The sequence below is a fragment of the Pelodiscus sinensis genome, chromosome 1, assembly GCF_052426305.1.
Source record: "Pelodiscus sinensis isolate ZL-2025 chromosome 1, ASM5242630v1, whole genome shotgun sequence".
Classification (NCBI taxonomy): domain Eukaryota; kingdom Metazoa; phylum Chordata; order Testudines; family Trionychidae; genus Pelodiscus; species Pelodiscus sinensis.
The window spans coordinates 105091713-105111827 of NC_143052.1; the positions used below are offsets into that span (position 1 = coordinate 105091713).

At 42.7% G+C, this 20115-nt stretch overlaps 1 protein-coding gene across 7 annotated transcripts in view; it reads left to right on the plus strand.

Moving 5' to 3' along the window:
* Positions 1–20115, plus strand: part of DGKI (diacylglycerol kinase iota) — a 312169-nt gene that overhangs the window by 226968 nt on the left and 65086 nt on the right. For all 7 annotated transcript variants that reach the window (XM_075940048.2, XM_075940098.2, XM_075940058.2 and 4 more), the window contains 2 exons: positions 9635–9714; positions 12189–12233. In XM_075940048.2, coding sequence (XP_075796163.2) covers positions 9635–9714; positions 12189–12233 — 125 coding nt within the window. The remainder of the gene's footprint in view (positions 1–9634; positions 9715–12188; positions 12234–20115) is intronic.

Here is a 20115-nt window from a genome sequence, read left to right on the forward strand (position 1 = left end):
TGAGCAGTACTCTTGATGAACTCTTTCAGTTTCCTCAGAGTATTGCCTGTTTAGATTTGTCACCCTTATGGCAGAGTGGTGAATAAGGTCACTAGGAGTGGGAAATGCACTGCGACTCTAACACAATCTGTCAGATCCCAGTGCCTTGTGCTTAGCATTCTCTATGCTCTAAGCATAATCTGATGCTTTTACATTCAGTATGTCAAAAGAGGTCAAATGAAGTAGGCAGTTTTCCCATTGCCATTCCCTGCCATGGTCTCCCTGACAATCTCCAAGTACTAACTTTTGCTCACCTCTGGCTCCTCACCCACGTCCCATTCTTCACACTTAGCTGTTGCCAGTCACCACTCTTCAGATCTCCCATCCTAGTCCCAGTTTCGTTGCATAGTCATTCCCATTTCAGTTTCCACATCCCAATCCCCTCAGTTGCCTTGCCCAACTATTTCAAGTTTCCCCCTCATGCCTGTCTTCTTGTCCTTAGATTGATCCATTCAGTCACCATTTCACATGCCCTCTAATGCCCCTGGCTTCCAGTCACCTCCATCCCCACATTCCTCACCCCCTCTGGCTCACAGTCCCTACCTCCTCCCTGGCTCCTTGTCCCAGTGTCTTTGTCCAGTGGATTTCAGTTCTATTACTGGACTTGGGCTCCTCATTAGCTCTGTCTTTCCTCCCCACTGGTTCCTATTCCCAGACTACTTATGTAGGCAGTTTTGGACTCTCCTCACACAAGTCCAGTCTCTCCCCCGCTTACTGATTCCCAGTGCCCTTCTATTTTCCTCCTCGTCTCCCCTTCAACTTCTAGTCTCACGCTTCCCCCACCAAGGCTCCTTGCCCCAAACACCAAAATTCTAGTTAGTGGCTCCCTAAGAATGTGTATTGAAGGGTTGCCTAGGGAGATTGTGGAATCTCCAACTCTGGAGATATTTAAGAGCAGGTTATATAGACATGTATCAGGGATGATCTAGATGGTACTGGGTCCTGCCGTGAATGCAGGGGACTAGACTTGACCTCTTGAGGTCCTTTCCAGTTCTAGTGTTCTATGATTCCGTAAAGGTAGCCCAGGGATATGGCAAGCACAGCTATTCTCTTCTTTGCAACCAGCCAACTGTGCCTGCTGGTGAAGGGTTGTTAGTGGAGGTGAGTTTTGACCATTCCTTGGCCCAAACCCTTGTGAGATGGCTAGAGCTGTTGGCAGTGTTAGTTTTCCACATCATGGCAGGCACTTGCTTAATGTGGGAATGTTTGTAGTGTCCTCTGTGCTCCTCCATCCATACACCAATGTAGGCCTGTGCATAACCTAGTCTCTATATATATAGTCTTAAGTTTATTCTGTAGATGTCTCAGACGTGTCCTTTCAGATATGCTCACTTTTAACAATCTGAATTGAAAACTCAACCTGGACTGTGCTTCAACCTCCTCTCCCCTCCAAAAACAAACAAACAAAAACACCAAACCTTACTTGCTTAGTCTTACTAAGTAGTAAAAAAACCCTTATATTTTTTTCAGTAAAATGAGCAGAAATGACATGAAGAGACAGGAATGTTTTTGTGTGGTAAGAAAGTATCATTAATACATATTAAATTCTTGGTCTACTACTACACTTTCAAAGCCAAACCCCTTAATATAAAATATCTGGTTATTTAATAGTTCCAACTCAACATTCTAGAGCATTTATTGTAATAACTTGACCCTTCACATCTCTCATATCAGTGGAAATCTCATAGGAAAATAATGTGCTCGTAACATCCTCCACATGCCGAATCTTTTATTTGCTACATTAAACATTTACAGCCAAACACATAATCTCTGCAATCCCTGAAGGGTAACTAGGTGTAATGAACATTCTAGAAGATCACACTTGCCTTCATGGCTGTTTCTGTCAGGATTTTGCAGGCAAATTGTGGTGTTTTGATGACAAATTGAATCCCATAGCAAGAGCAAATGAGGAAGTTAATTGCATTTTATCTTTTCTGAGTGGTAATATACAACATTTTTAGTCTTTTTCTGGTTGGGTCTATAAGAAATTTTCACTAGCTTCAGGGACTCAAAATAATGAAGGGAGGAGGGTAGGTGGGAGTTTTCTCCTTTTCTCGTACATTCCGTAACTAACATCATGAGGAGTTTAGACATAATTGATAATTCTTCCAGCCAGCTTTTGGGGTGATCTGAATCACAAAGTGTAGTGTATGCTATCAGCCACATTGCTGTGTCTCCAACCCAAACTTTTGTTGATATTAGATTTAAGTTAGTGTCATTACAGGCAATAATGGTCCAAGAAGTGAACTAATTGAAATATTCTGCATTTCTTGATCTATCTGCCTATGTTCTTATAATGACATTCATAGCCATAAGAAGAGTGCTTCTGTCCAATACCCAATACAGAAAATTCCCTAATCAGAGCCAAACCCTTTGAACTACTCAGGAGGCACAGGTTGAAACTCTCTTAATTAGGATTTTCTGGTCTGGAAATGTCTATGGTCCAGCATGGATGCAGCAGGACCAGAGAGTCCCAGTGGAGGGCCAGCAGTAAGGATCCCTGTGGTGCCAGCATGGCAGCGGGCTGCCCACAGGTAGCTGACAGTGGGGCTGCCTGGCGCATGGCACTGGGGCTGCCCAGTGGATTTGGGAGCCCCAGCGCATTGTGTGAGCCCGGCTGCCCAGAGCCCTAGCATATGGTGCGCATGGCTGCCTGGAATCTCAGGTGATGGCTGAGCCAAGGCAACTATGGCTGCCCAGCGGTTTGGCAGAGCAGTGGGGTCAGCAGGAGGTAGGGAGGCCAGCAGTCAGACCGGGGGGGCCAGTGGCAGAGGTCCAAAAATGACCTCCCCTGTTTTGGCAAAAATCCCTCATCTAGGACCAGTCAGGTCCCAAGGGTGCCAGACCAGGGAGGTCCAACCTGTACAAAAGGGATGGGAAACTGGCTGCAGCTGGCCTGCAGAAAATTCTGCTATTGGAAGGGAACTTTCTCTAGTGCATTTGGGTGCTTCACTGACTGTTACTCCTCGTTCCTGATGTGGACACATGTTGGAAGTGGGCATAGAGCAGAGCGTGGGTGAAGTGGAACTCTGCTTTGCTAGGCCTTTGCTTCACTAATACCTTGCAATGGTGGGGCAAGTCAGAGGGGCTGGGAAGCAGCTGTAACTCTCCTAGCACAGAGAATGGCCAGGAGAATTAGGGAGCTGGAGCCATCTCTCTGACTGCTCCCACCCACCCTCTCACCTTTTACTTGCACTGAGTGGAGCTCAGGCACTGAAAATAATTAAGTCATCGATGAATACTTTGGTAAGAGCCAAAGAAGGGGCCCTTTGTGGGCTGATACAGCTTAGAGTAACCAGACTGTGCTACTCAAAGCAGTGCTCCTGGGCAGTTCTTTAGGGTGTCTTTGATTAGCCACTATTACTCATTGTTTAGGTGATAGCTCTCTGCTGATGTGCATAGATCATAACTGCACACTAGCTATCCTTCAGCCAAAATGGAGAAGGGCTGCAGCAGAAGCGATAGAAAACCTGGAAGATCAGCTGGTTTAGTTTTGGTCTGGTGCTGTTGGTGAAGGATTAGCCAGCTGTGAGCCAAACGATATTACTGCAAGGGAGATCACAAACACCTCACGGTGATCAAATAAAGGGTGTGAGGCAGTCCAGGAGATGGGTTCTGGTTTAGTTTTTCTATAATATGTATAAATACTAAACCTCTCTTCTCCCTGCCCAGGTTTTCTCACTCAATGACTCTGCCCACCTAGGGCACATCTACACTAGGAAATTATTTTGAAATACCTAAATTGGAAATAATAACTCCCGAAATAACAAAATCGAAATAGAACAACGAGAAGTCCTGTGGCATCTTATAGACTAACAGATTCATTGGAGCATAAGCTTTCGTGGGCAAAGACCCACTTTGTCAGGTGCATCTGATGAAGTGGGTCTTTTCCCACGAAAGCTCACGCTCCAATAAATCAGTTAGTCTATAAGGTGCCACAGGACTTCTCGTTGTTCTTGCAGATTCAGATTAACACGACTACCCCTCTGATAAAAATCGAAATAGTGTGTCCCAACTACAGGGAACCTCAAAATTACTCCGAGATTGGCTCCATGCGCTACCATGACTTAGTGCCCCCAGGAAGCACTGGGGAGTAATTACTTCAAATGACCGGGGAGCAGTTATTTCGAAACAGCAGCAGCTGAGCTTCCATACTACCACTTTTTTGAAATAACTGTTTTGAAATAAGCGATATTCCCTAGGAAAGCAGGAGTAAAGATTTTGAAATAACCAGCCTGTCAGTTTGAAATAACGGGCGTGGTAGTATGGATGTTCCACTTATTATTTTGAAATCTGGGGGGTTATTTTGAAATAACTCCCTAGAGTAGACCGGGGCTAACGGTACAGGGAAGTTAAAAAACATCCACTCAGGTGAATCTCAGAGCTCTGGTCAACAGACTTGGAGCCACAGGGTTAACACTGTGGGCCTACAAAGAGAGCCAGGAAGAGATTGGCCTTGGGTTAGAACCTGGGCCCCTAATCTGTCGGGGTGGTGGGAAGGTCTCACTGCTCAGGCTGCAGCCTGACCTCTGCCGCTACGCTGCTATTTTTAGCTCTGCAGCATGAGCCCCATGATTCTGAGTCAGTTTGCATGTGCTCTGTGGCTTACTGCCATGGGTTGTTTTTAGTTTGGCTGTCTTGATGTACCCTGAGTGTGGGGGTGACATTGGGTCCATTGTGACATCTCCCAGGATGCAATCTGGACTGTGGAACTTCTGTGTCCCCTTAACTCTCGAGCCTGAGGTGCTTTGCCGTCAGAATAGCCGATCCTGGACAGTGTTCCCTCTAAGGTTTTCCATCCCTAAGCGGAGTGAGTTTTGTCTTGTGCACCAACTTTGAGGTCACGTGTGCTTGTTTGGATGTGTGCCGCTGTGGTGCTGCTCCCTGAGGGACTCTCCCAGTGCAGAGACTCCAGCCTGCCCCCCACCCCATGCTGGGATCCCAAGCCCTGCTCCCAGGCAGCACTCCCCCATCTCATGGGGAGAAACTGAGACCTGCCCTCCCTCCGCCCCCGAAGCGCTGCTCTCAGGGCAGCCTGTGTGCAAGGCAGTGGCTGCCCCAGGCTGCTCCATGCACTGGCTGCAAGTCCCCTCCTGCGGCAGTGGGAAGCTGTTGCCAGCACCCAGGGTTTGCAGGGAGTGGAGTGCTGGGGGTGGGACAGCAACATATGGGAAATCAGAGTGGGGAGCCAGCCAAGGGTTGAAGGGACCTGGGAGCCAAAGGGAAGTGAGGGGGGAAGAGAGGAGAACAGTGATGCAGCGGGCCCCGGCCCCAGAGCAGCTGCACCATAGCCTGGCTCCAGCCATGCTGCTTCCTGCGGCTCCCCTTGGCTGCAAATGGCAAATTGTGGCCAAAAGGAGCCACGAGGCCCCATGGCTACCACACCAGTAAATAAGCATATGGGAGTTTGCTTTGGCAGCTTTCTAAGCATGGTTCTGCAGGCACTTTGAGAAACTCTGGTTTAGATAAAAGAACAAAACAAGTTTATTAACTAGAGTTATTAAGTGATTTATAGGTATTTAAGGCATGAAAGTCAGAATGGGTTAAAAAAAAAAAGTAAAACCATAAATTCCTAAACTTTAACATTTTGAATAGGATTAGAAAGCAAAAAGATTTTTCTGAATCCAAAACTTTCAGCAGTCCATGCTAACCTGAAAGCCTTTCTAGTTAGGATGACTCCCACGTTCACAGATGGTTCTGTATCTTTCAAATGATCTTGTTGATTTCAGGAATGTATGTAAGAACTGTTATTCACAAAATTTTCCAGCCAGCTCCAGTTTTGAAGAAAATTCTCTCCCATGCTTAGCTGTTTTAATTTCTTTTTCATCTATAAAATTCAGGTTGTCCCTTCTTGTTTTTGGAAACTGATTTCCCTTCCAAGGATCTCTTCGGTGATCTTCCTAAGCAATTTATTCCTATCTCCCTCTTCATTTCTCTGCCCTGCACATAGTTACCTGTGCTGGGAAGCAGCATAATCTAGTGATTAGATTAAGGGACTGGGAATCTGGAAATCTTCTGTACTACTTCAAATTTATCACTCGCTGTGTGTTCATGAGCAATCTGTAATCTACAGTTGTGTCTACTCCCTCTCCTATACTCTACCTAAAAAATGAGGATAACAGCCCATATTGAGGTCACCTTTTGCTAAATGGCACCATCCCATATTATCTGAGATACCACAGTACTGAGTACTGAGAATTTTGGATGAACACTGACATGCACATTGAAAGTAATTACTATTACCTGATAAAATAAGCAGTTAACATTTCAGTTATTGGTCATACTAGCCCAAAATTCATATGTAAGAGCAAGGGTGCTCATACAAATCTACTGTAAATGTCACTCTTGTCATTTCTTAGGTAGAATTACCGAACTACGATTTTTATAAAATTCCTTTACCAGTTCTCTGTTGAAATGAATATATGGGACATAATTGAATAATGTTCTTTCTCCCACCTTTAAAGACTGAAAGGCACTCTGTGCTTTTCTTTCATCCATGCAAATAACTCAGCTGTCGAAAATTTCATAGCTGAACTGTCTCTTGCATAGTATCACTTTCACCTCAGAAAGATTTATGGATTTCCTTAAAATTCCACACATTCACAAGTCCCTCCTCTCTTAGTCATTAGGAGCTATTACTGTCTAGTTAATTAATAACTTCAGTCCTTTGTTAGCTGCATTGTCTCAGTAGGATAAGTCTCGGGTCCCAGTTAGACACATACATTTCTTAAACAATGTTAATAAAAAATGAATTCCAAAAAAAGAGAGGAAAAATTAAGACCCAACAACACAGCTCCTTTGTGCATTGTTGCTATTGGAGCCCTAATAGATATCTGTTGTGATTCACTGATTACTGCTGTAAAACATTACAAAATACCCATGTCAGAAGAGGCTGTAGCGGGACCTACAGAATTGAAACTAAACAGCGATAAAATACATTCATCAGAGTGCTTGCCGTTCTCCTCTTAGGGCAGGTTAAGCAATAATAAATACCAAGCAAAGAGAATTATTCCGTACCCAGAGCACCTGAACAAATAAAAAGCACATAACTATTGGCACTGTTTTATAGGCTCGCCTCACCAAGTCTTCTCCGTGATGAAACATCTTAGGGATCAGCGTTGAAATCCTTCCTTTCTGGCATTTGTAAGATTTAAGATGTGGGTGAGAGTGGGAGCTTGCTAGAAGGAAATGTGTTAATCCATTATTTCAGAAGGAATATGAGAGATTCTTTTTCCGCCTTATTGGTCTCAGCAACGTTCCTCCCACATACTCATTCTTCCTTTCTCAACCCCCACCTCCCAACAGCGCGCACACTGCTGTTTTCTTAGGCTCATAATCGTTAGTGCTGAATGTGGTGTTAATGCTATGGCTCTGGTCTGTGTTGGCCATTGGGCCTTGTGCAGAGCTTGACCAGAGCTTGAATGCTGCAGAACTCTTCCTTCCTAATCTGAGAGTGCTACAATTCTCTAGCCTGCCTTAGTGGGCCTGGAGAATATGAACCACAAGGATTGTCTTCTCCTTATCTCTTGCCATTGTTTGTTTCCTACTCTTAACAGAGTGAAGAGCTCCCCAATAGGCAAACATCCCAGGCTCCCTCTTAATCATATCCTTTTCAATTACAAGAGCAGCTGCAACACAGTTAGTTTTTCAATTTATTCTACTGTTGATAGTAACTGTTCATGACTCCTTGTGATCCAATCAACTAAATTGTTCATGAACATAAGGATCTCATTCTCTCTTGGAATATTTCCTATGAATATTCCAATCTGTTTGGGTACATCTACACAGCAGCATTATTTTGAAATAACACTAGTTATTTCGTAATAACTTAGCCTGCCTCTACACAGTAAGCAGTTCCTTTGAAATAATGTCGAAATACTGTCAAGTTGGAAGACTTCTTACTCTGGCTATGTATAGACTGCAGAGCTTTTCTGGGATACCGGCAGTATCCTGGAAAAGCTCTGCCGCGTCCAAGAAATGCATCCCCTTTTCCAAAAAAAATGTTGGAAAAGTAGATGCATTTTTTCGGCATCTCTGTAAACCTCATTTTATTAGGAAGAAGGGATGTTCTGAAAGAGGTTTTTTTTCCCTAAATTTGGCCCCGTGTAGAAGGGCCAAATTTCGGAAAAGCCTCTTTCAGAAGTAAATCGGAAAAAGATATGCAAATTGTGTTTCTTTTTCTGATTTATCTTTGTAGTGTAGACATAGCCTCTAACTCCTGTAACCTTCATTGTACAAGGAGTAAGGGAAGTTGAGGAAGAGTGCTCTATTTCAAAATAAGTGCTGTGTAGACGCTCCCAGTTTCGAAATAAGCTGTTTCAAAATAAGCTACGCAATTGACATAGCTCAATTTGCGTAACTTATTTTGAGTTAAGTCCTGCTGTGTTAACACACCCTTTCTGTTCTTTCTTTGCTGCCTCCCCAGTTGCTGATGCACTGCTTGGTTAAAGCCTATCAAGGGAGAGGGAACACATTATTAAACATCTCCATCTAAAAAATACAAGTACTTTGGAGTCTCCCTTCTCCTGCTTGTTTGGTGAGATCCTACTAGAGCCAGTTAGCAGCTCATTTGCAGGCTCACTGAATGGGCCTAGAACAGAATAGCTATAGGGACTGGACTGCACTTCTGCCATTAAAAGTGATGCTTACAGCATCAGGAAAAACATTTTGTAGTTTGCCAGTTTTTGAGTTTTCAACACAAATGTGAAAATTTTTGGCAAAAATGGATTTTTTTGTGGGGGAAATGGAGATGTGAACACATTTCTTCTTTTTCAAAAACAATTTTTAATGAAAAAATATTTTGACAACATTTTCTGCCCTCTCTAGTTTATAATCTGGGAAGGCATAACTTCTGAATGCTTAATATATATGATCAGCGGTCAAGATGACCATCTTAAATTTGAAGTACTCTGTTCCCCTGGTAGCTCATCATGAAGTCCATGCTACATTTGCCTTCTGATACAAATGCTTTAGTTGTTTTTCTGTTAAAATAAATAAAAATGCAGAAATATAAAATCAATGTCGGTCATGGAACTACATTAATAAATCAGAATGCCCAGACAGGAGATCATAAACAGCCCAACAATTTCATATCAATGTGCACAGCTCCAAAATAGATTAATAAAAAAAAGCGTCAGAGGAAAGTGGAAGAAAAATGGTTAGAAAACAGATGTAACTTTTAGGTTTCCAAGGCTGTTTGTCTTTCATTGACTGTAAATTGTTTTAAAAGCGCTCCAGAGTCTCATTAAAAAAATAATCATTGCTTTTTGCAATGCATAACAAAACACTCAACACCAATAATTCCTTTGTTGAGATACTATTCCTTTTGATGTCTCAGCATAATTGATAATATTGTCAGACAAAGAAGGATGTAAACAAACTAGTCACATTAGTGCCTGCAATATTCTCAACACAGAAAAACAGATGACTTAAATACAGAATGGAAAAATGGGATGGAGAAATAGAATCAGGTTTCTAAGTGGATGTTAAAAATTATATAGTAACATTTTATTGGGGAATAAAAGGAAAATACACTGAGAATATTTATCATAAGTAGAAAGAAATTTTAATAAAGGGTTCTCTTTGCTGCCCCCAGCCATACCTTTGGGAATAATAGTTGTACGAGGAGATTGTGACTTGGAGACCTGTCGTATGTACATTGACCGGCTACAAGAGGTGAGTCAGTGAGGATTTCAGTTATTACTTATTGATTTATGACCCACTTTTCTCAAGTTTGAGTGTGTTACAGGATTATAACTATAGACGTAATATATAAGAAATGCTTTGCTTTGCTTTGCTTTGCTCACCCCTGAAATGAAAATTTCTTGAGGGTGGAACGTGGTAGCCATTATAAATTCATGAGCAGCACTGCGCAATATTTGGAAGCAAGTGAAAGAATATCAATTTAAAGCAAAGAAAAGAATGAACAGTAGTTGGATTGTATTTATTGATGCCAGAATTTGATCAGAATAATAGGACGCCCCAAGAATCTTGCAGATATAATGTCGGTCCTTCAACAAAAAGAAATAGGATTAGGAATACAATACCTCCGTTTTTCATGGAAGGATAGCTATTGTGGTATTAAAATGGGGCTGACTATGCCAGTGGTGCAATATCTGCATGGAAATGATTTGGCTAATATCTGCAGTAAAGCTACAAGCATGCCAAGTATGAACTAGATATTTCCAGAAGCCTGTGTTGACTCTGAGGGGTCATGGAGTTAATAAAAGTGCTGCACTTTATTGAAAAATTGTCTCTTAAGAGCTGATTAAACATGACAGTCTCAAAGCTAGAACCTCCAAATGCTCCAGTAAGCAACTATCAAACAGATTTAAAATTATTAGTATTATAAGAACCAAGATAATGGATTCTCATTAATGTGATGTGATAATAGCTTTTACTTTACTTTTACCTTCTGGTCAGCATTTTATCAATCTTTGATATTTTCATTCAAGATCCTCAAAAACAGAGGCCAGAGTTAGGCTCCCAGAGCCATATGGAGGGCCCCTGAGGTGATGGCCCAAATGTGCTGAACTTCCCTTTGAAGTCACTTGGAACCGCTGTAGTGTTCAGCCCTTGTGAAAATGTGGCTATTTATTTAGATGGCTAAATGTGGAGTTAGGAGACTAAGATTAGGTATTTATTTTTAAAAAATTGGTGGGAGTGTAAACCAGCAAATGGAACTCTTAAAAAGCAAGTATATTTCAGGACTACAAAACACAAGTGCGTTGTATCTTAATACAGAGATAGGTTTGACAATGGCGATGCAGGGAGGGGATTTGGAGGACATTTCCTCACAATTTACAAATGAAGATCTGCATTAATCCTGTGCTCAGAGCCCTGGGTAAAGGATGGAAAGTAGCTTCACTCAGCATGGAAAAAGCCCTGATTCTCAGTTATCCCTGGCTCCAGTTTGTGGGGGAGCTATGTTAGCAGCCTTTTATAGGCCTTCTCTAACTTCCTTTGCTTATACTGGCTGACCTCCATTGACTAGCACAGTGTGGGAGGGGATGGACCAGGGCTAAGGCTCAACCACTCTCCACTTACTCCCAGGTTGGGAAGGAGTAGCCTCCTCTAAGTGTATTATGACTCCCCTTCATACCCACACTTGCTATCTGGGCAAGCCTCGCAGGAAGATGGAAGGAGCCTTATGTCTATTGAATCCCTGATCTTAGGACCAATGATTAATCTGCCTTTATGGTAGATCACATCTTGGGTCTAGATTATTGGACAGAATGCTTATTAACATAAAAGAGCCCCTCGGAACTCACTATTAGTGCCATAATACTGTGCCTTCGCTGAGGTTAAGTTGTAGTAAAACCTGTGAGACGAATCTGTGCGTAATTTGTGATTTCCTTAAATTTAAAACATATTCCAAAATATTTGTTGAAAAGCCACTGCTAATAATTCTTGTTTGCATGTAGTTTGTTATGAGTATTCTAAATGTATTCTGTTGTGATAGGGGAACACAGGTCACTGGCATGTCATTATTCCCTCTTAGGATGAACATAGCAGCTCTTATTTCTGTGAATATCTGCCTCTGCAGACCATGTTTGCAGTTCGGATGCAGATTCAAACGTTGTATGCTCACAGGGCTCTAACAAATGGGTTTCTGTGTCAAAAAGTTCAAAATGCAAAATTTGCTTTCCACAAAGATCCTCAGTATTAACTTAAAAACCTCTGAATGTGTAAGGCCTACCACCATTGAAGTTATTTGCTGGAAGGTTTGTTGGAAGTGAGCACAAAAGAGTTTCAAACTTGATGAAAGCGCATACTGTCTAAAGTATGTGAATAAATAGTTTTGAAATTATTTTGTGGTTTTCATAAAATCATAGAATCCTCGGGTTGAAAGAGATCTCAGGAGGTCATTGAGCAGAACCAATCCCAGCTACATCATCCCAGCCAAGGCTTTGTCAAGCCGGGACTTAAAAACCTCTAGGGATGGAAATTCCACCACCTTCCTAGTTAACCCATCCCAGTACTTCACCACCCTCCTAGTGAAATAGTTTTTCCTAATATCCAACCTAGACCTCCCCCACTGTAACTTTACATTCTTCTTGGGTGGAGCTAGTGTGGGCATCTCTTGAGTGGAGTTTGTACACTGGTTCTGGATTCATTGTCATTGCCATTTCCTTTTATTCATCCATTAGGACCTGCAATCAGTAACGACTACTACGCAGAGAGTTCACTATCAGGTAAAATATGAAGAATACTTCTTGTTTTAATTCTTTAGGCTACGTCTACACTGCAGTGGTATTTCAGTATACTGTGCTATTCCGCATCTTTTGAGCGTGCCCATTATTTCAAAATCTAATAGGCTCTCTATTCCAACCTCTCTGTAAACCTCATTCCACGAGGAGTAAGGGACATTTTGGAATAGCGATTTATTTCTAAATAAGTGCTATTTAGACAGCACCAAAGTTTGAAATAAGCTATTTTGAAATTGACTTGAAATAAGCTATGCGATTTGCATAGCTCAAATTTGCATAGCTTATTTTGAGCTATGGGTGTAGTGTAGATGCACCCTTATGGTATAGAGAAAAGTTAGTCTCTGCCAGGAGTTGATATTATGTTTGAATTCAGATTGTACTTCTCATATGTGAAGCTGGACTTTGAATAGAAAGTTCATTTTATATTAGCCTTAAATTGCCATATATCCCAGATTTTAAGATGAGTTTCTGAATCTTCACCAAACAGTCACTTATGTAGCATGCCCCGGATTGTGGAATTGTTCTCATAATTATTTGGGGTTGACACAACATTATAATGTAGGTTTTTCCGCAGCACCATTGCATTTTGTCTCAAATTAGTGGTTTGTAGAGTTTGGTCGTAGGACAAATAGCGAAACCTGAATTGATATTCTCACTTATTCTGATAGATGAAACAATCATACAATATCAGACACAGCCAGTAGCCTGAAATAATACAGTATGTCATTGTAAGAAAAAACCTCCAGCAATCCTGGAACATTTATAACCACATAGATCAGAATGTGCATCTATCCCAGCTTTACATTGATTCACACAGATATATTTTAGAAGCTGGTTGTCTAAACTGTGCCTGGAAATCTTTCTTTTGCACATAAAACAGAATGCTGTGCGGCATGGTTTCCATTTGTATTTGCAATTTTGAAGTCCAGTTTTGAAAATTAGGCCTCCAGTATATATTTCTTAACTACGTTGTCATATGTGATAACCAAGATACTGTGTTTGGGGTAGTATATCTGGTTCTATATTAGGAAATACTCTTGTGAAATTAATCATTCTGTCCAGTGTACCACTGTTAATTTGAAAACAGGGATCTGAATAGAATATATCACAGGAACTGCTCATCTGAGATTAAGTTTTTTGTCTTTTGAAGTAATTTTCCATTGGCAGTGGATTAGTAAAAACATAGTAATGGTGTGGTAAAGATCTACTGGGATAGAATCCAAACCATAGTGCTGAAACCTGCCAGGTGCTGAGCACCTTTTTAAGGGTTTATTGCCTCCAACTCCCACTGAAATCAGTAGGTACTAAGGGTATTAATTACATCACTGAAAGCACTCAAGTACACTGTAGTTATGAGTCCATTATGGTTCAGGAACACATTATTTTGGAGGATCAGTGATGGGTGCTGTTAGAGTTCAGTTAGGCATAATCCCCAAGCTATGCCTTGAGCCCTAGTAGAAAATGTACATTTGGAAAAAATTATTTAGAAGGGTTTTTTTGGAGCGGTCATTTATTGGTTCTCTTGTTCCCCTTCTGATTTCAACATCATACTGTTGTTATTTGTGTCAGCCACTTCCAGGTACTAAGGGTTAAAAAGCAATGTTAGTGCCCAGAACATTAGACAATAATTCTGTTTAGCTCATTATAAAAGAGTATATATCCAATATTACCATACTGGCTGCTGGCTGCTTCATACAAAGGAAACAGCAGGACATAAAATGCTGTCTATCTGAGCATGTATGTGCAGGTGCAAACCAGAGTAGCCAAAATGTGAAATGTCAGAGATCATCCTCCCCACAGCACTGATATAACTCTGACCCCTGGAGTTATCGGCTCTGTAGAAATGAATCACCTAATTGGCTCTGGAAGTGCAAGTCAGCTTGAAGCCTCTATCAATACTTTATAATGTTTCATTTTGAATGGCACTGCCTTTATGTTTTGTCTTCTGTGCTTGTTTATCCTTGATCGTTCAGGCATTTGTATATTCTCAGTGGGTTCTCACTACAAACTGTTTTATTATCTTAATTTGTGGGCTGTTCCATATTTTGTTGGCAACCAACTATAAATTATGGAAAGGAAGAGAAATCAGGGCAAGAACAGGAGTAAAGTGCTTCAGTGGGTAGACTTGTCTTCATATCCCATTAATAAGGTTTCACAGGCACTTTTAGATCTCATAAGCACTCACATTTCTCTCTTGGGCTTCCTCTGCTGTTGGAAATGAGGAGAGTCAGCATAAAGTCTTATCAGTGAGCTTGCTGCAAATTTGAAAATTGCTGCTAGATGGGTTTTTTTCCCAATCTGTTTGTTACTCAGATACATTTCATGCATTCACATATGAGTGATATCTGTACATCCGGGTTTAGCTACTGAGGCGGGCTGCCCTCAGTGAAGTAATGGAGGAAGCATGTGCAGATTTGTGATACGAGTTTCCTCCTGACAATGTCATCCTTTCCATTGCTTCTTCTGATAAGTTCCTGGGATCTGTGCCCATGTCTGCTTCAGTCCCTCCTCATACCCTCTCCCCCTCTGATGTACATCAATTATCTTAGATTCCTCCTCATTTTCATCCTCTGATGCTTTTTTGCTAATCCTCACCCTATTATCAAACACACACACACACACACACACACAGACAAATAAATACATAAAAATCCTCTAGGCTGTAGTTTCACTCAATAAGTTATAGATGCACCACACATCCATTCACTTGCGCAAACAAAAAAACCTATAAACTAAGGATACTGTTTCTCCTGCCAATGGAGTGGGGAGAAAGATGCTTATTGTTATCCATCATTTCCAATTATTTGTGAGCAACATTCCCTCTAATGGTTTCCATCCGTGTGCAGAATAAATTTTACTATGTGTGCTGAGACACATGCAGATGTGTACCACCAGGAAAAACACAAACTTAGCTGTGGGCACTCTGCTAATCAGCTGGGTAACAGTGGAATCTTTCATGAGTAGCTGCACAAGCACTTAGCTTACAGGGAACGCTGTTTGTGAGGCACTCAGAAGCATAAGGGCTGAGTCAGGCCTGCTAGTCACAGATGTCAGGTTCCAAAGAGCTTTACATGTTTCCATGTGCTTCACACCTGATGCTTAAACCGCTAAGCCACATCATGAAAGTACAGGTTGAACTTCTCTAGTCTGGCATGCTCTGGTCTGGCAACATCCATCGTCCAGCATGATTTTAGCTAGCTGGATGTCCACTTATCATGGGTGTGGCCAAGTTTCCTGTGGTCCCATAAAGTTTGTTTACAGCCACAGGTCCTGGCTCTCAGGGTTCTGTGTTGTTGTTTAGCTCTGATTTACCCCTAAATGTCTTCTAAATGCTCAGTAAGCAGTGGCAATGTTGATAATACTGCTAGACAATACTGTCCTCCCATGGTTCTGCAAATTCTCTTGTTCAGCACAAGTCAGGTCACACAGGTGCTTGACTAGAGAGGATCAACCTGTACGCACATAAGCAGAGCACACTGGGGCAGTGTTCCCTCTAAGGGTATCTCTACAATAGCCCCCTAGTTCGAACTAGGGAGGCTAATGTTGGCATTCGAAGTTGCAAATCAAGCCCGGGATTTCAATATCCTGCGCTTGATTTGCATCTTCCCAGCTGGTCGCCATTTTTTGAAATTTACAAGTCCAGACTAACTGCCTGCGTCTACACGCGGCAGGGACCCGGTAGTTTGAAATAAAGCCCTAGTTCGAACTACCTGTTATTCCTCCTGGAATGTGGTTTAACAGGTAGTTTGAACTAGGGCTTTATTTCGAACTAACAGGTCCCTGCCGCATGTAGATGTGGGCAGTTAGTCTGGACTTGTAAATTTCAAAAATGGCGACCGGCTGGGAAGATGCAAATCAAGCCAGCGGTGGATGTGGGGCGGCTGCCCCAGGCCCTGCGCTTGCAGAAGTCCCGCGCATGCGCTGCGGCACCACGGCGCATGCGCCGTGTCAAAGGGAGGGGGGCCCCGCGAAATTGTGCTGCCCAGGGCCCCGAGGCACTCTTATCCGCCCTGAATCAAGTGCAGGATATTTAAATCCCGGGCTTGATTTGCAACTTCGAATGCCTACATTAGCCTCTCTAGTTAGAACTAGGGGGCTAGTGTAGACATACCGTAAGTTGAATGGCAGCACAGTCCCTCGGCTGCTTAATGAGCCCCGTCCAGCCAGGGGCTCAATACTGGCACATGGAGTTGTCTGAGTAGGAGAGGGGTACTTCTCTTCAGTGACATAGGGTCACATCCCCTCCCTACTAGCTGGAAGACACTCACTGACAGTGAAACCTGTAAACCTGAAGCAACTCAGACAAGAGGTTGCTGTTGAGATCCTAGCAAACTGCCAAATCTTTGAGTGCACTGAGTTGTCTGGAGCAGCTTTAGCTTTTTCCTCTTGGATAATCAGGAAAAGAAGCCAATAATAGACAGACAGGGGGCAAATTAAGCCCCCAGGCAGAAGCTAATAAGATGAATCTTACAAAATCTGGTGGGCTGCCAAGCAAAGTTGTCAACAACTTGCAATTGCTTTGTGCCAAACTAATATGCATTTACCTGGCTGAAAAACAAGACACAGTCCATCAAATCATTAAACACTTATCATGGAACAGCTTATTGTAAACAGCGTCTAGAGAGTGCAAGTACGCTGCTAACCAAGAATACTGGGGAATCCAAGAATGTGTGTATGTGTACAGTACTGGAATAACCAAATTAAATTTCCAGTGGTCGAGAAAGCATCTACTACTTTTAGTTAAATGTGATGCATCATATTCAGTGACATATGGAGATGTGTCTTGTGATTTGATCAACCAGAGGTTCCATTTATCTAGAGTTTAGCTGAAAGTACAACCTCATTCAGGTCATTTGGAGGTTTTCCCTAGGAATTTACAACCAAACCAACAAATTGTTGGTGAAACACCATTCCCCCCTCCCATAGTCTTTGGTTTCTTCCTAATTTTGTTCACTGCTTCGAAATGAAGGGAACAGCCACCTTAGAAATATCTCAGATTGATGGAAAACAAATCAGCATTTGCAAAGCAGAAAAACTAAAGTATCCATAGGAGAATAAATGTTGTTTCCACATTTCTAAATGTTACAAATATTGGCAAATAAATCCACAAAAATTAAAAACTATTAAATAAAGTACTTGACAATATATGTATCAAAATTCCAAATGTGTTTTTGTGCACAATAAACTGAAACTTCCTATTTTATTACCTCCTATCCCTAATACTGCTTCCCTTTTGTGTATTAAGCAGACCCATTCTTCTCCTCCAAATAACATTTTCAATAGGGAAGGTAATTAATCACTGGTAATTGCCATTACCCAAGTGTATGATGTGTTCTCCATCATCTGAAGTCTTTAAATCAAGGTTGTCTTTCTAAAAATATACTCTAGCTAAGTGTTTGCCACATGGTGGGTTGTAGGATGGTTGGAGGTGGGTTGAGCCCAGTGTGGCGATGAGGTCTTTTAGGAGGGGGTAAAGTGAGCCTGCTCCACACTAATTCTGCAACAGCAGCACTCATCCCATGGTGCTGGGACTAGTTTCGTGCTCTGGGGATTGCATCCTGGCATGCAGGGTTACAGTGCTGCTCACCCAAATTTGGTTCAGATGCCCCTCCAACATGACAGAGTGGTGACTAAGTCAAACCTGAGTGGTGCTATGGTCTCCTACAACAGGTCACAATGCCCAGAGCCAGAAGCTGAGTCCAGCCATGTGGGAGAGGAAGTGACACTGTGGGGTGAGGGTAGTGTGTGCCCATTCTACTGCAGGGATGGGAAATAATTTTTGATGGGGGGGGCCACTCTAAGATTTTGGAAAATGGTCAAGGGCCGCACTTCACAGTGGAGGGAGCGTGGGTTTTGGGATGGAGTTTGGGTGCAGAAGGGAGCTCGGGGTAGGGGATTGGGGTGCAGAAGAGGATATGGGGTCTGAGAAGGAGTTTAGGTAAAGTAGGAGGTTGTGACTTTGGGCAGGGGATTGGGCTCCTGGGTCCAAGAGGGAGTAGGGGTGCAGGAGTGAATTTTGACCTGGGGGAGGAGTGTAACGGGGGATGCAGGCTGTGGGAGGGAATTGTGATCTGTGGCAGTGTGCAGATGATTTGGGTGGTGACCTATGGCAGAGAGTGGTAATGACCTGGGGCAGGGAGTTAAGAAGTAGGAGGGACTAGGGTGCAAGATGCAGGCTCTGGCCAGGAGTCACTTACCTTAGGCAGCTCCCAGCCAACAGTTCTATGGGTCTCTGAGGCAGGCTCCCTCTTGCAGCAGCCCCAGAAACACGGGTTCCCTCCATGTGCTGCTCAGGGCCATGCGTCCCTGGGGGGTGAGAGACTTCATGCACTCCCCCCGCCCCCGCAAGGCTAATCCAGGCTGTATCATGGTCGCCCCTGCTCTACTGTATCCACTTCAGGGCCTTCCCTTTGCACTGGGCCAAGAGTAGGGTTGCAGAGTGCCAGGGTGGAAGGTGGTACTATGAGTGGCCAATGACCATCTGGAAAGGCAAGGAGAAGGAGGTAGCAGTGGCAGGGGAGAAAGACGCTGACCTAATTTTGGGCCCACAAATTTGGAGCCTGAGCGGGTCGCATAAAAGAGACGATGTGGTTGGTGGGCGGCCTTGCTGGGAAGTTTGGGAACCACTGCTGTAACTCAAATAAAAGTTCGGGGCTTGATGAAAGAATCACTAGGTGGAATTCTATGGGCTGTGTTTTGCAGATCAGACTAGAGCATCATAATGGTCCCTCCTGGCTTTATACTCTGTGATTCTCTAACTCATTTTCTGGTGCAGGATCCTTAAACAAAAAGTAGTTGAAACAAAACAAAACTAATAGCACTCTGTGGTTTCCATGTAAAACAATGGTTTCTCAGCTGGAACCTTCCCTCCCCTTTGGGCTGTTAACTGTCCTCATTCCCTGCATGCAGATCATAAACTGGTGTCCTTATTCATTGTGCATCCTAATTTAGGGCCAGATTCTTTCCTGATTTACACCCCATGCAACCCTACCAGACATCACTACTCTAGATGTAAATCAGAGCAGAATTTGGCCTTAAATGTATAGAAGTGTGAGTTTGCCCTTGGACCGGATCATCTGCTGTGCTGGTGAATCATTCAGCATAGTGTTGCAATCAGCCTGCTTGCTGGTCTGGTGGCAGCACAACACAGCCCCATCTAATAGATCATGTTGTGACATCCATTCTTGGCTCCTCAGATCAGGCAAGACTGAAAGTGGTGCAGAGCCAGTACGTTCAGCTCTTTGGTGCTATTATGCACAAGGGAAGCCTCATTATTTCAACTTAGTAAGTCTCCTCTGGGCAGTTCTGCTAGTGACATTGCTAGGCTCTGAGAGGCAATCTCTCTTCAGCCAGAAGGATGGTTGTGTGAATGGATTATTATTGCCATTGGTTCAAATTACAGGGGTGCCCAAAAGTGCAAATGTTTCCAAACACAGAAGAAGACATGCCCCTAACCTCATGAGCATAAAGACGAGAAATAGAAAGGTAGATGAGGCACAAGGACACGACATACAAGCATGGTGATCAGGATGGAGACAGATGTGTAATGGCATATCTATATTGTAAAATGTAAAGTATGGCATGAACCTGTATTTTATCTAACCGGGATTAAATAGCTGAGAAAATGAGATAACTTGGGTTGTAATTCAGATTAGCACTTGATTCAGTCCCAGGATGCCCTACAGAATTTCACTCAAATTCCTAATCTGAGTTTCTTAAAAGCTGAGTTGCTATTCTCTCTTGCTCTTTTAACCCATGTTAGCTAACCTGATTCAGAACACACTTATTTTTGCTGTGTAAATATATCCTTATTGATATATCTGTTTTAGACTCCTCACAACTTGATATTCATAATTGTCTCCACCAC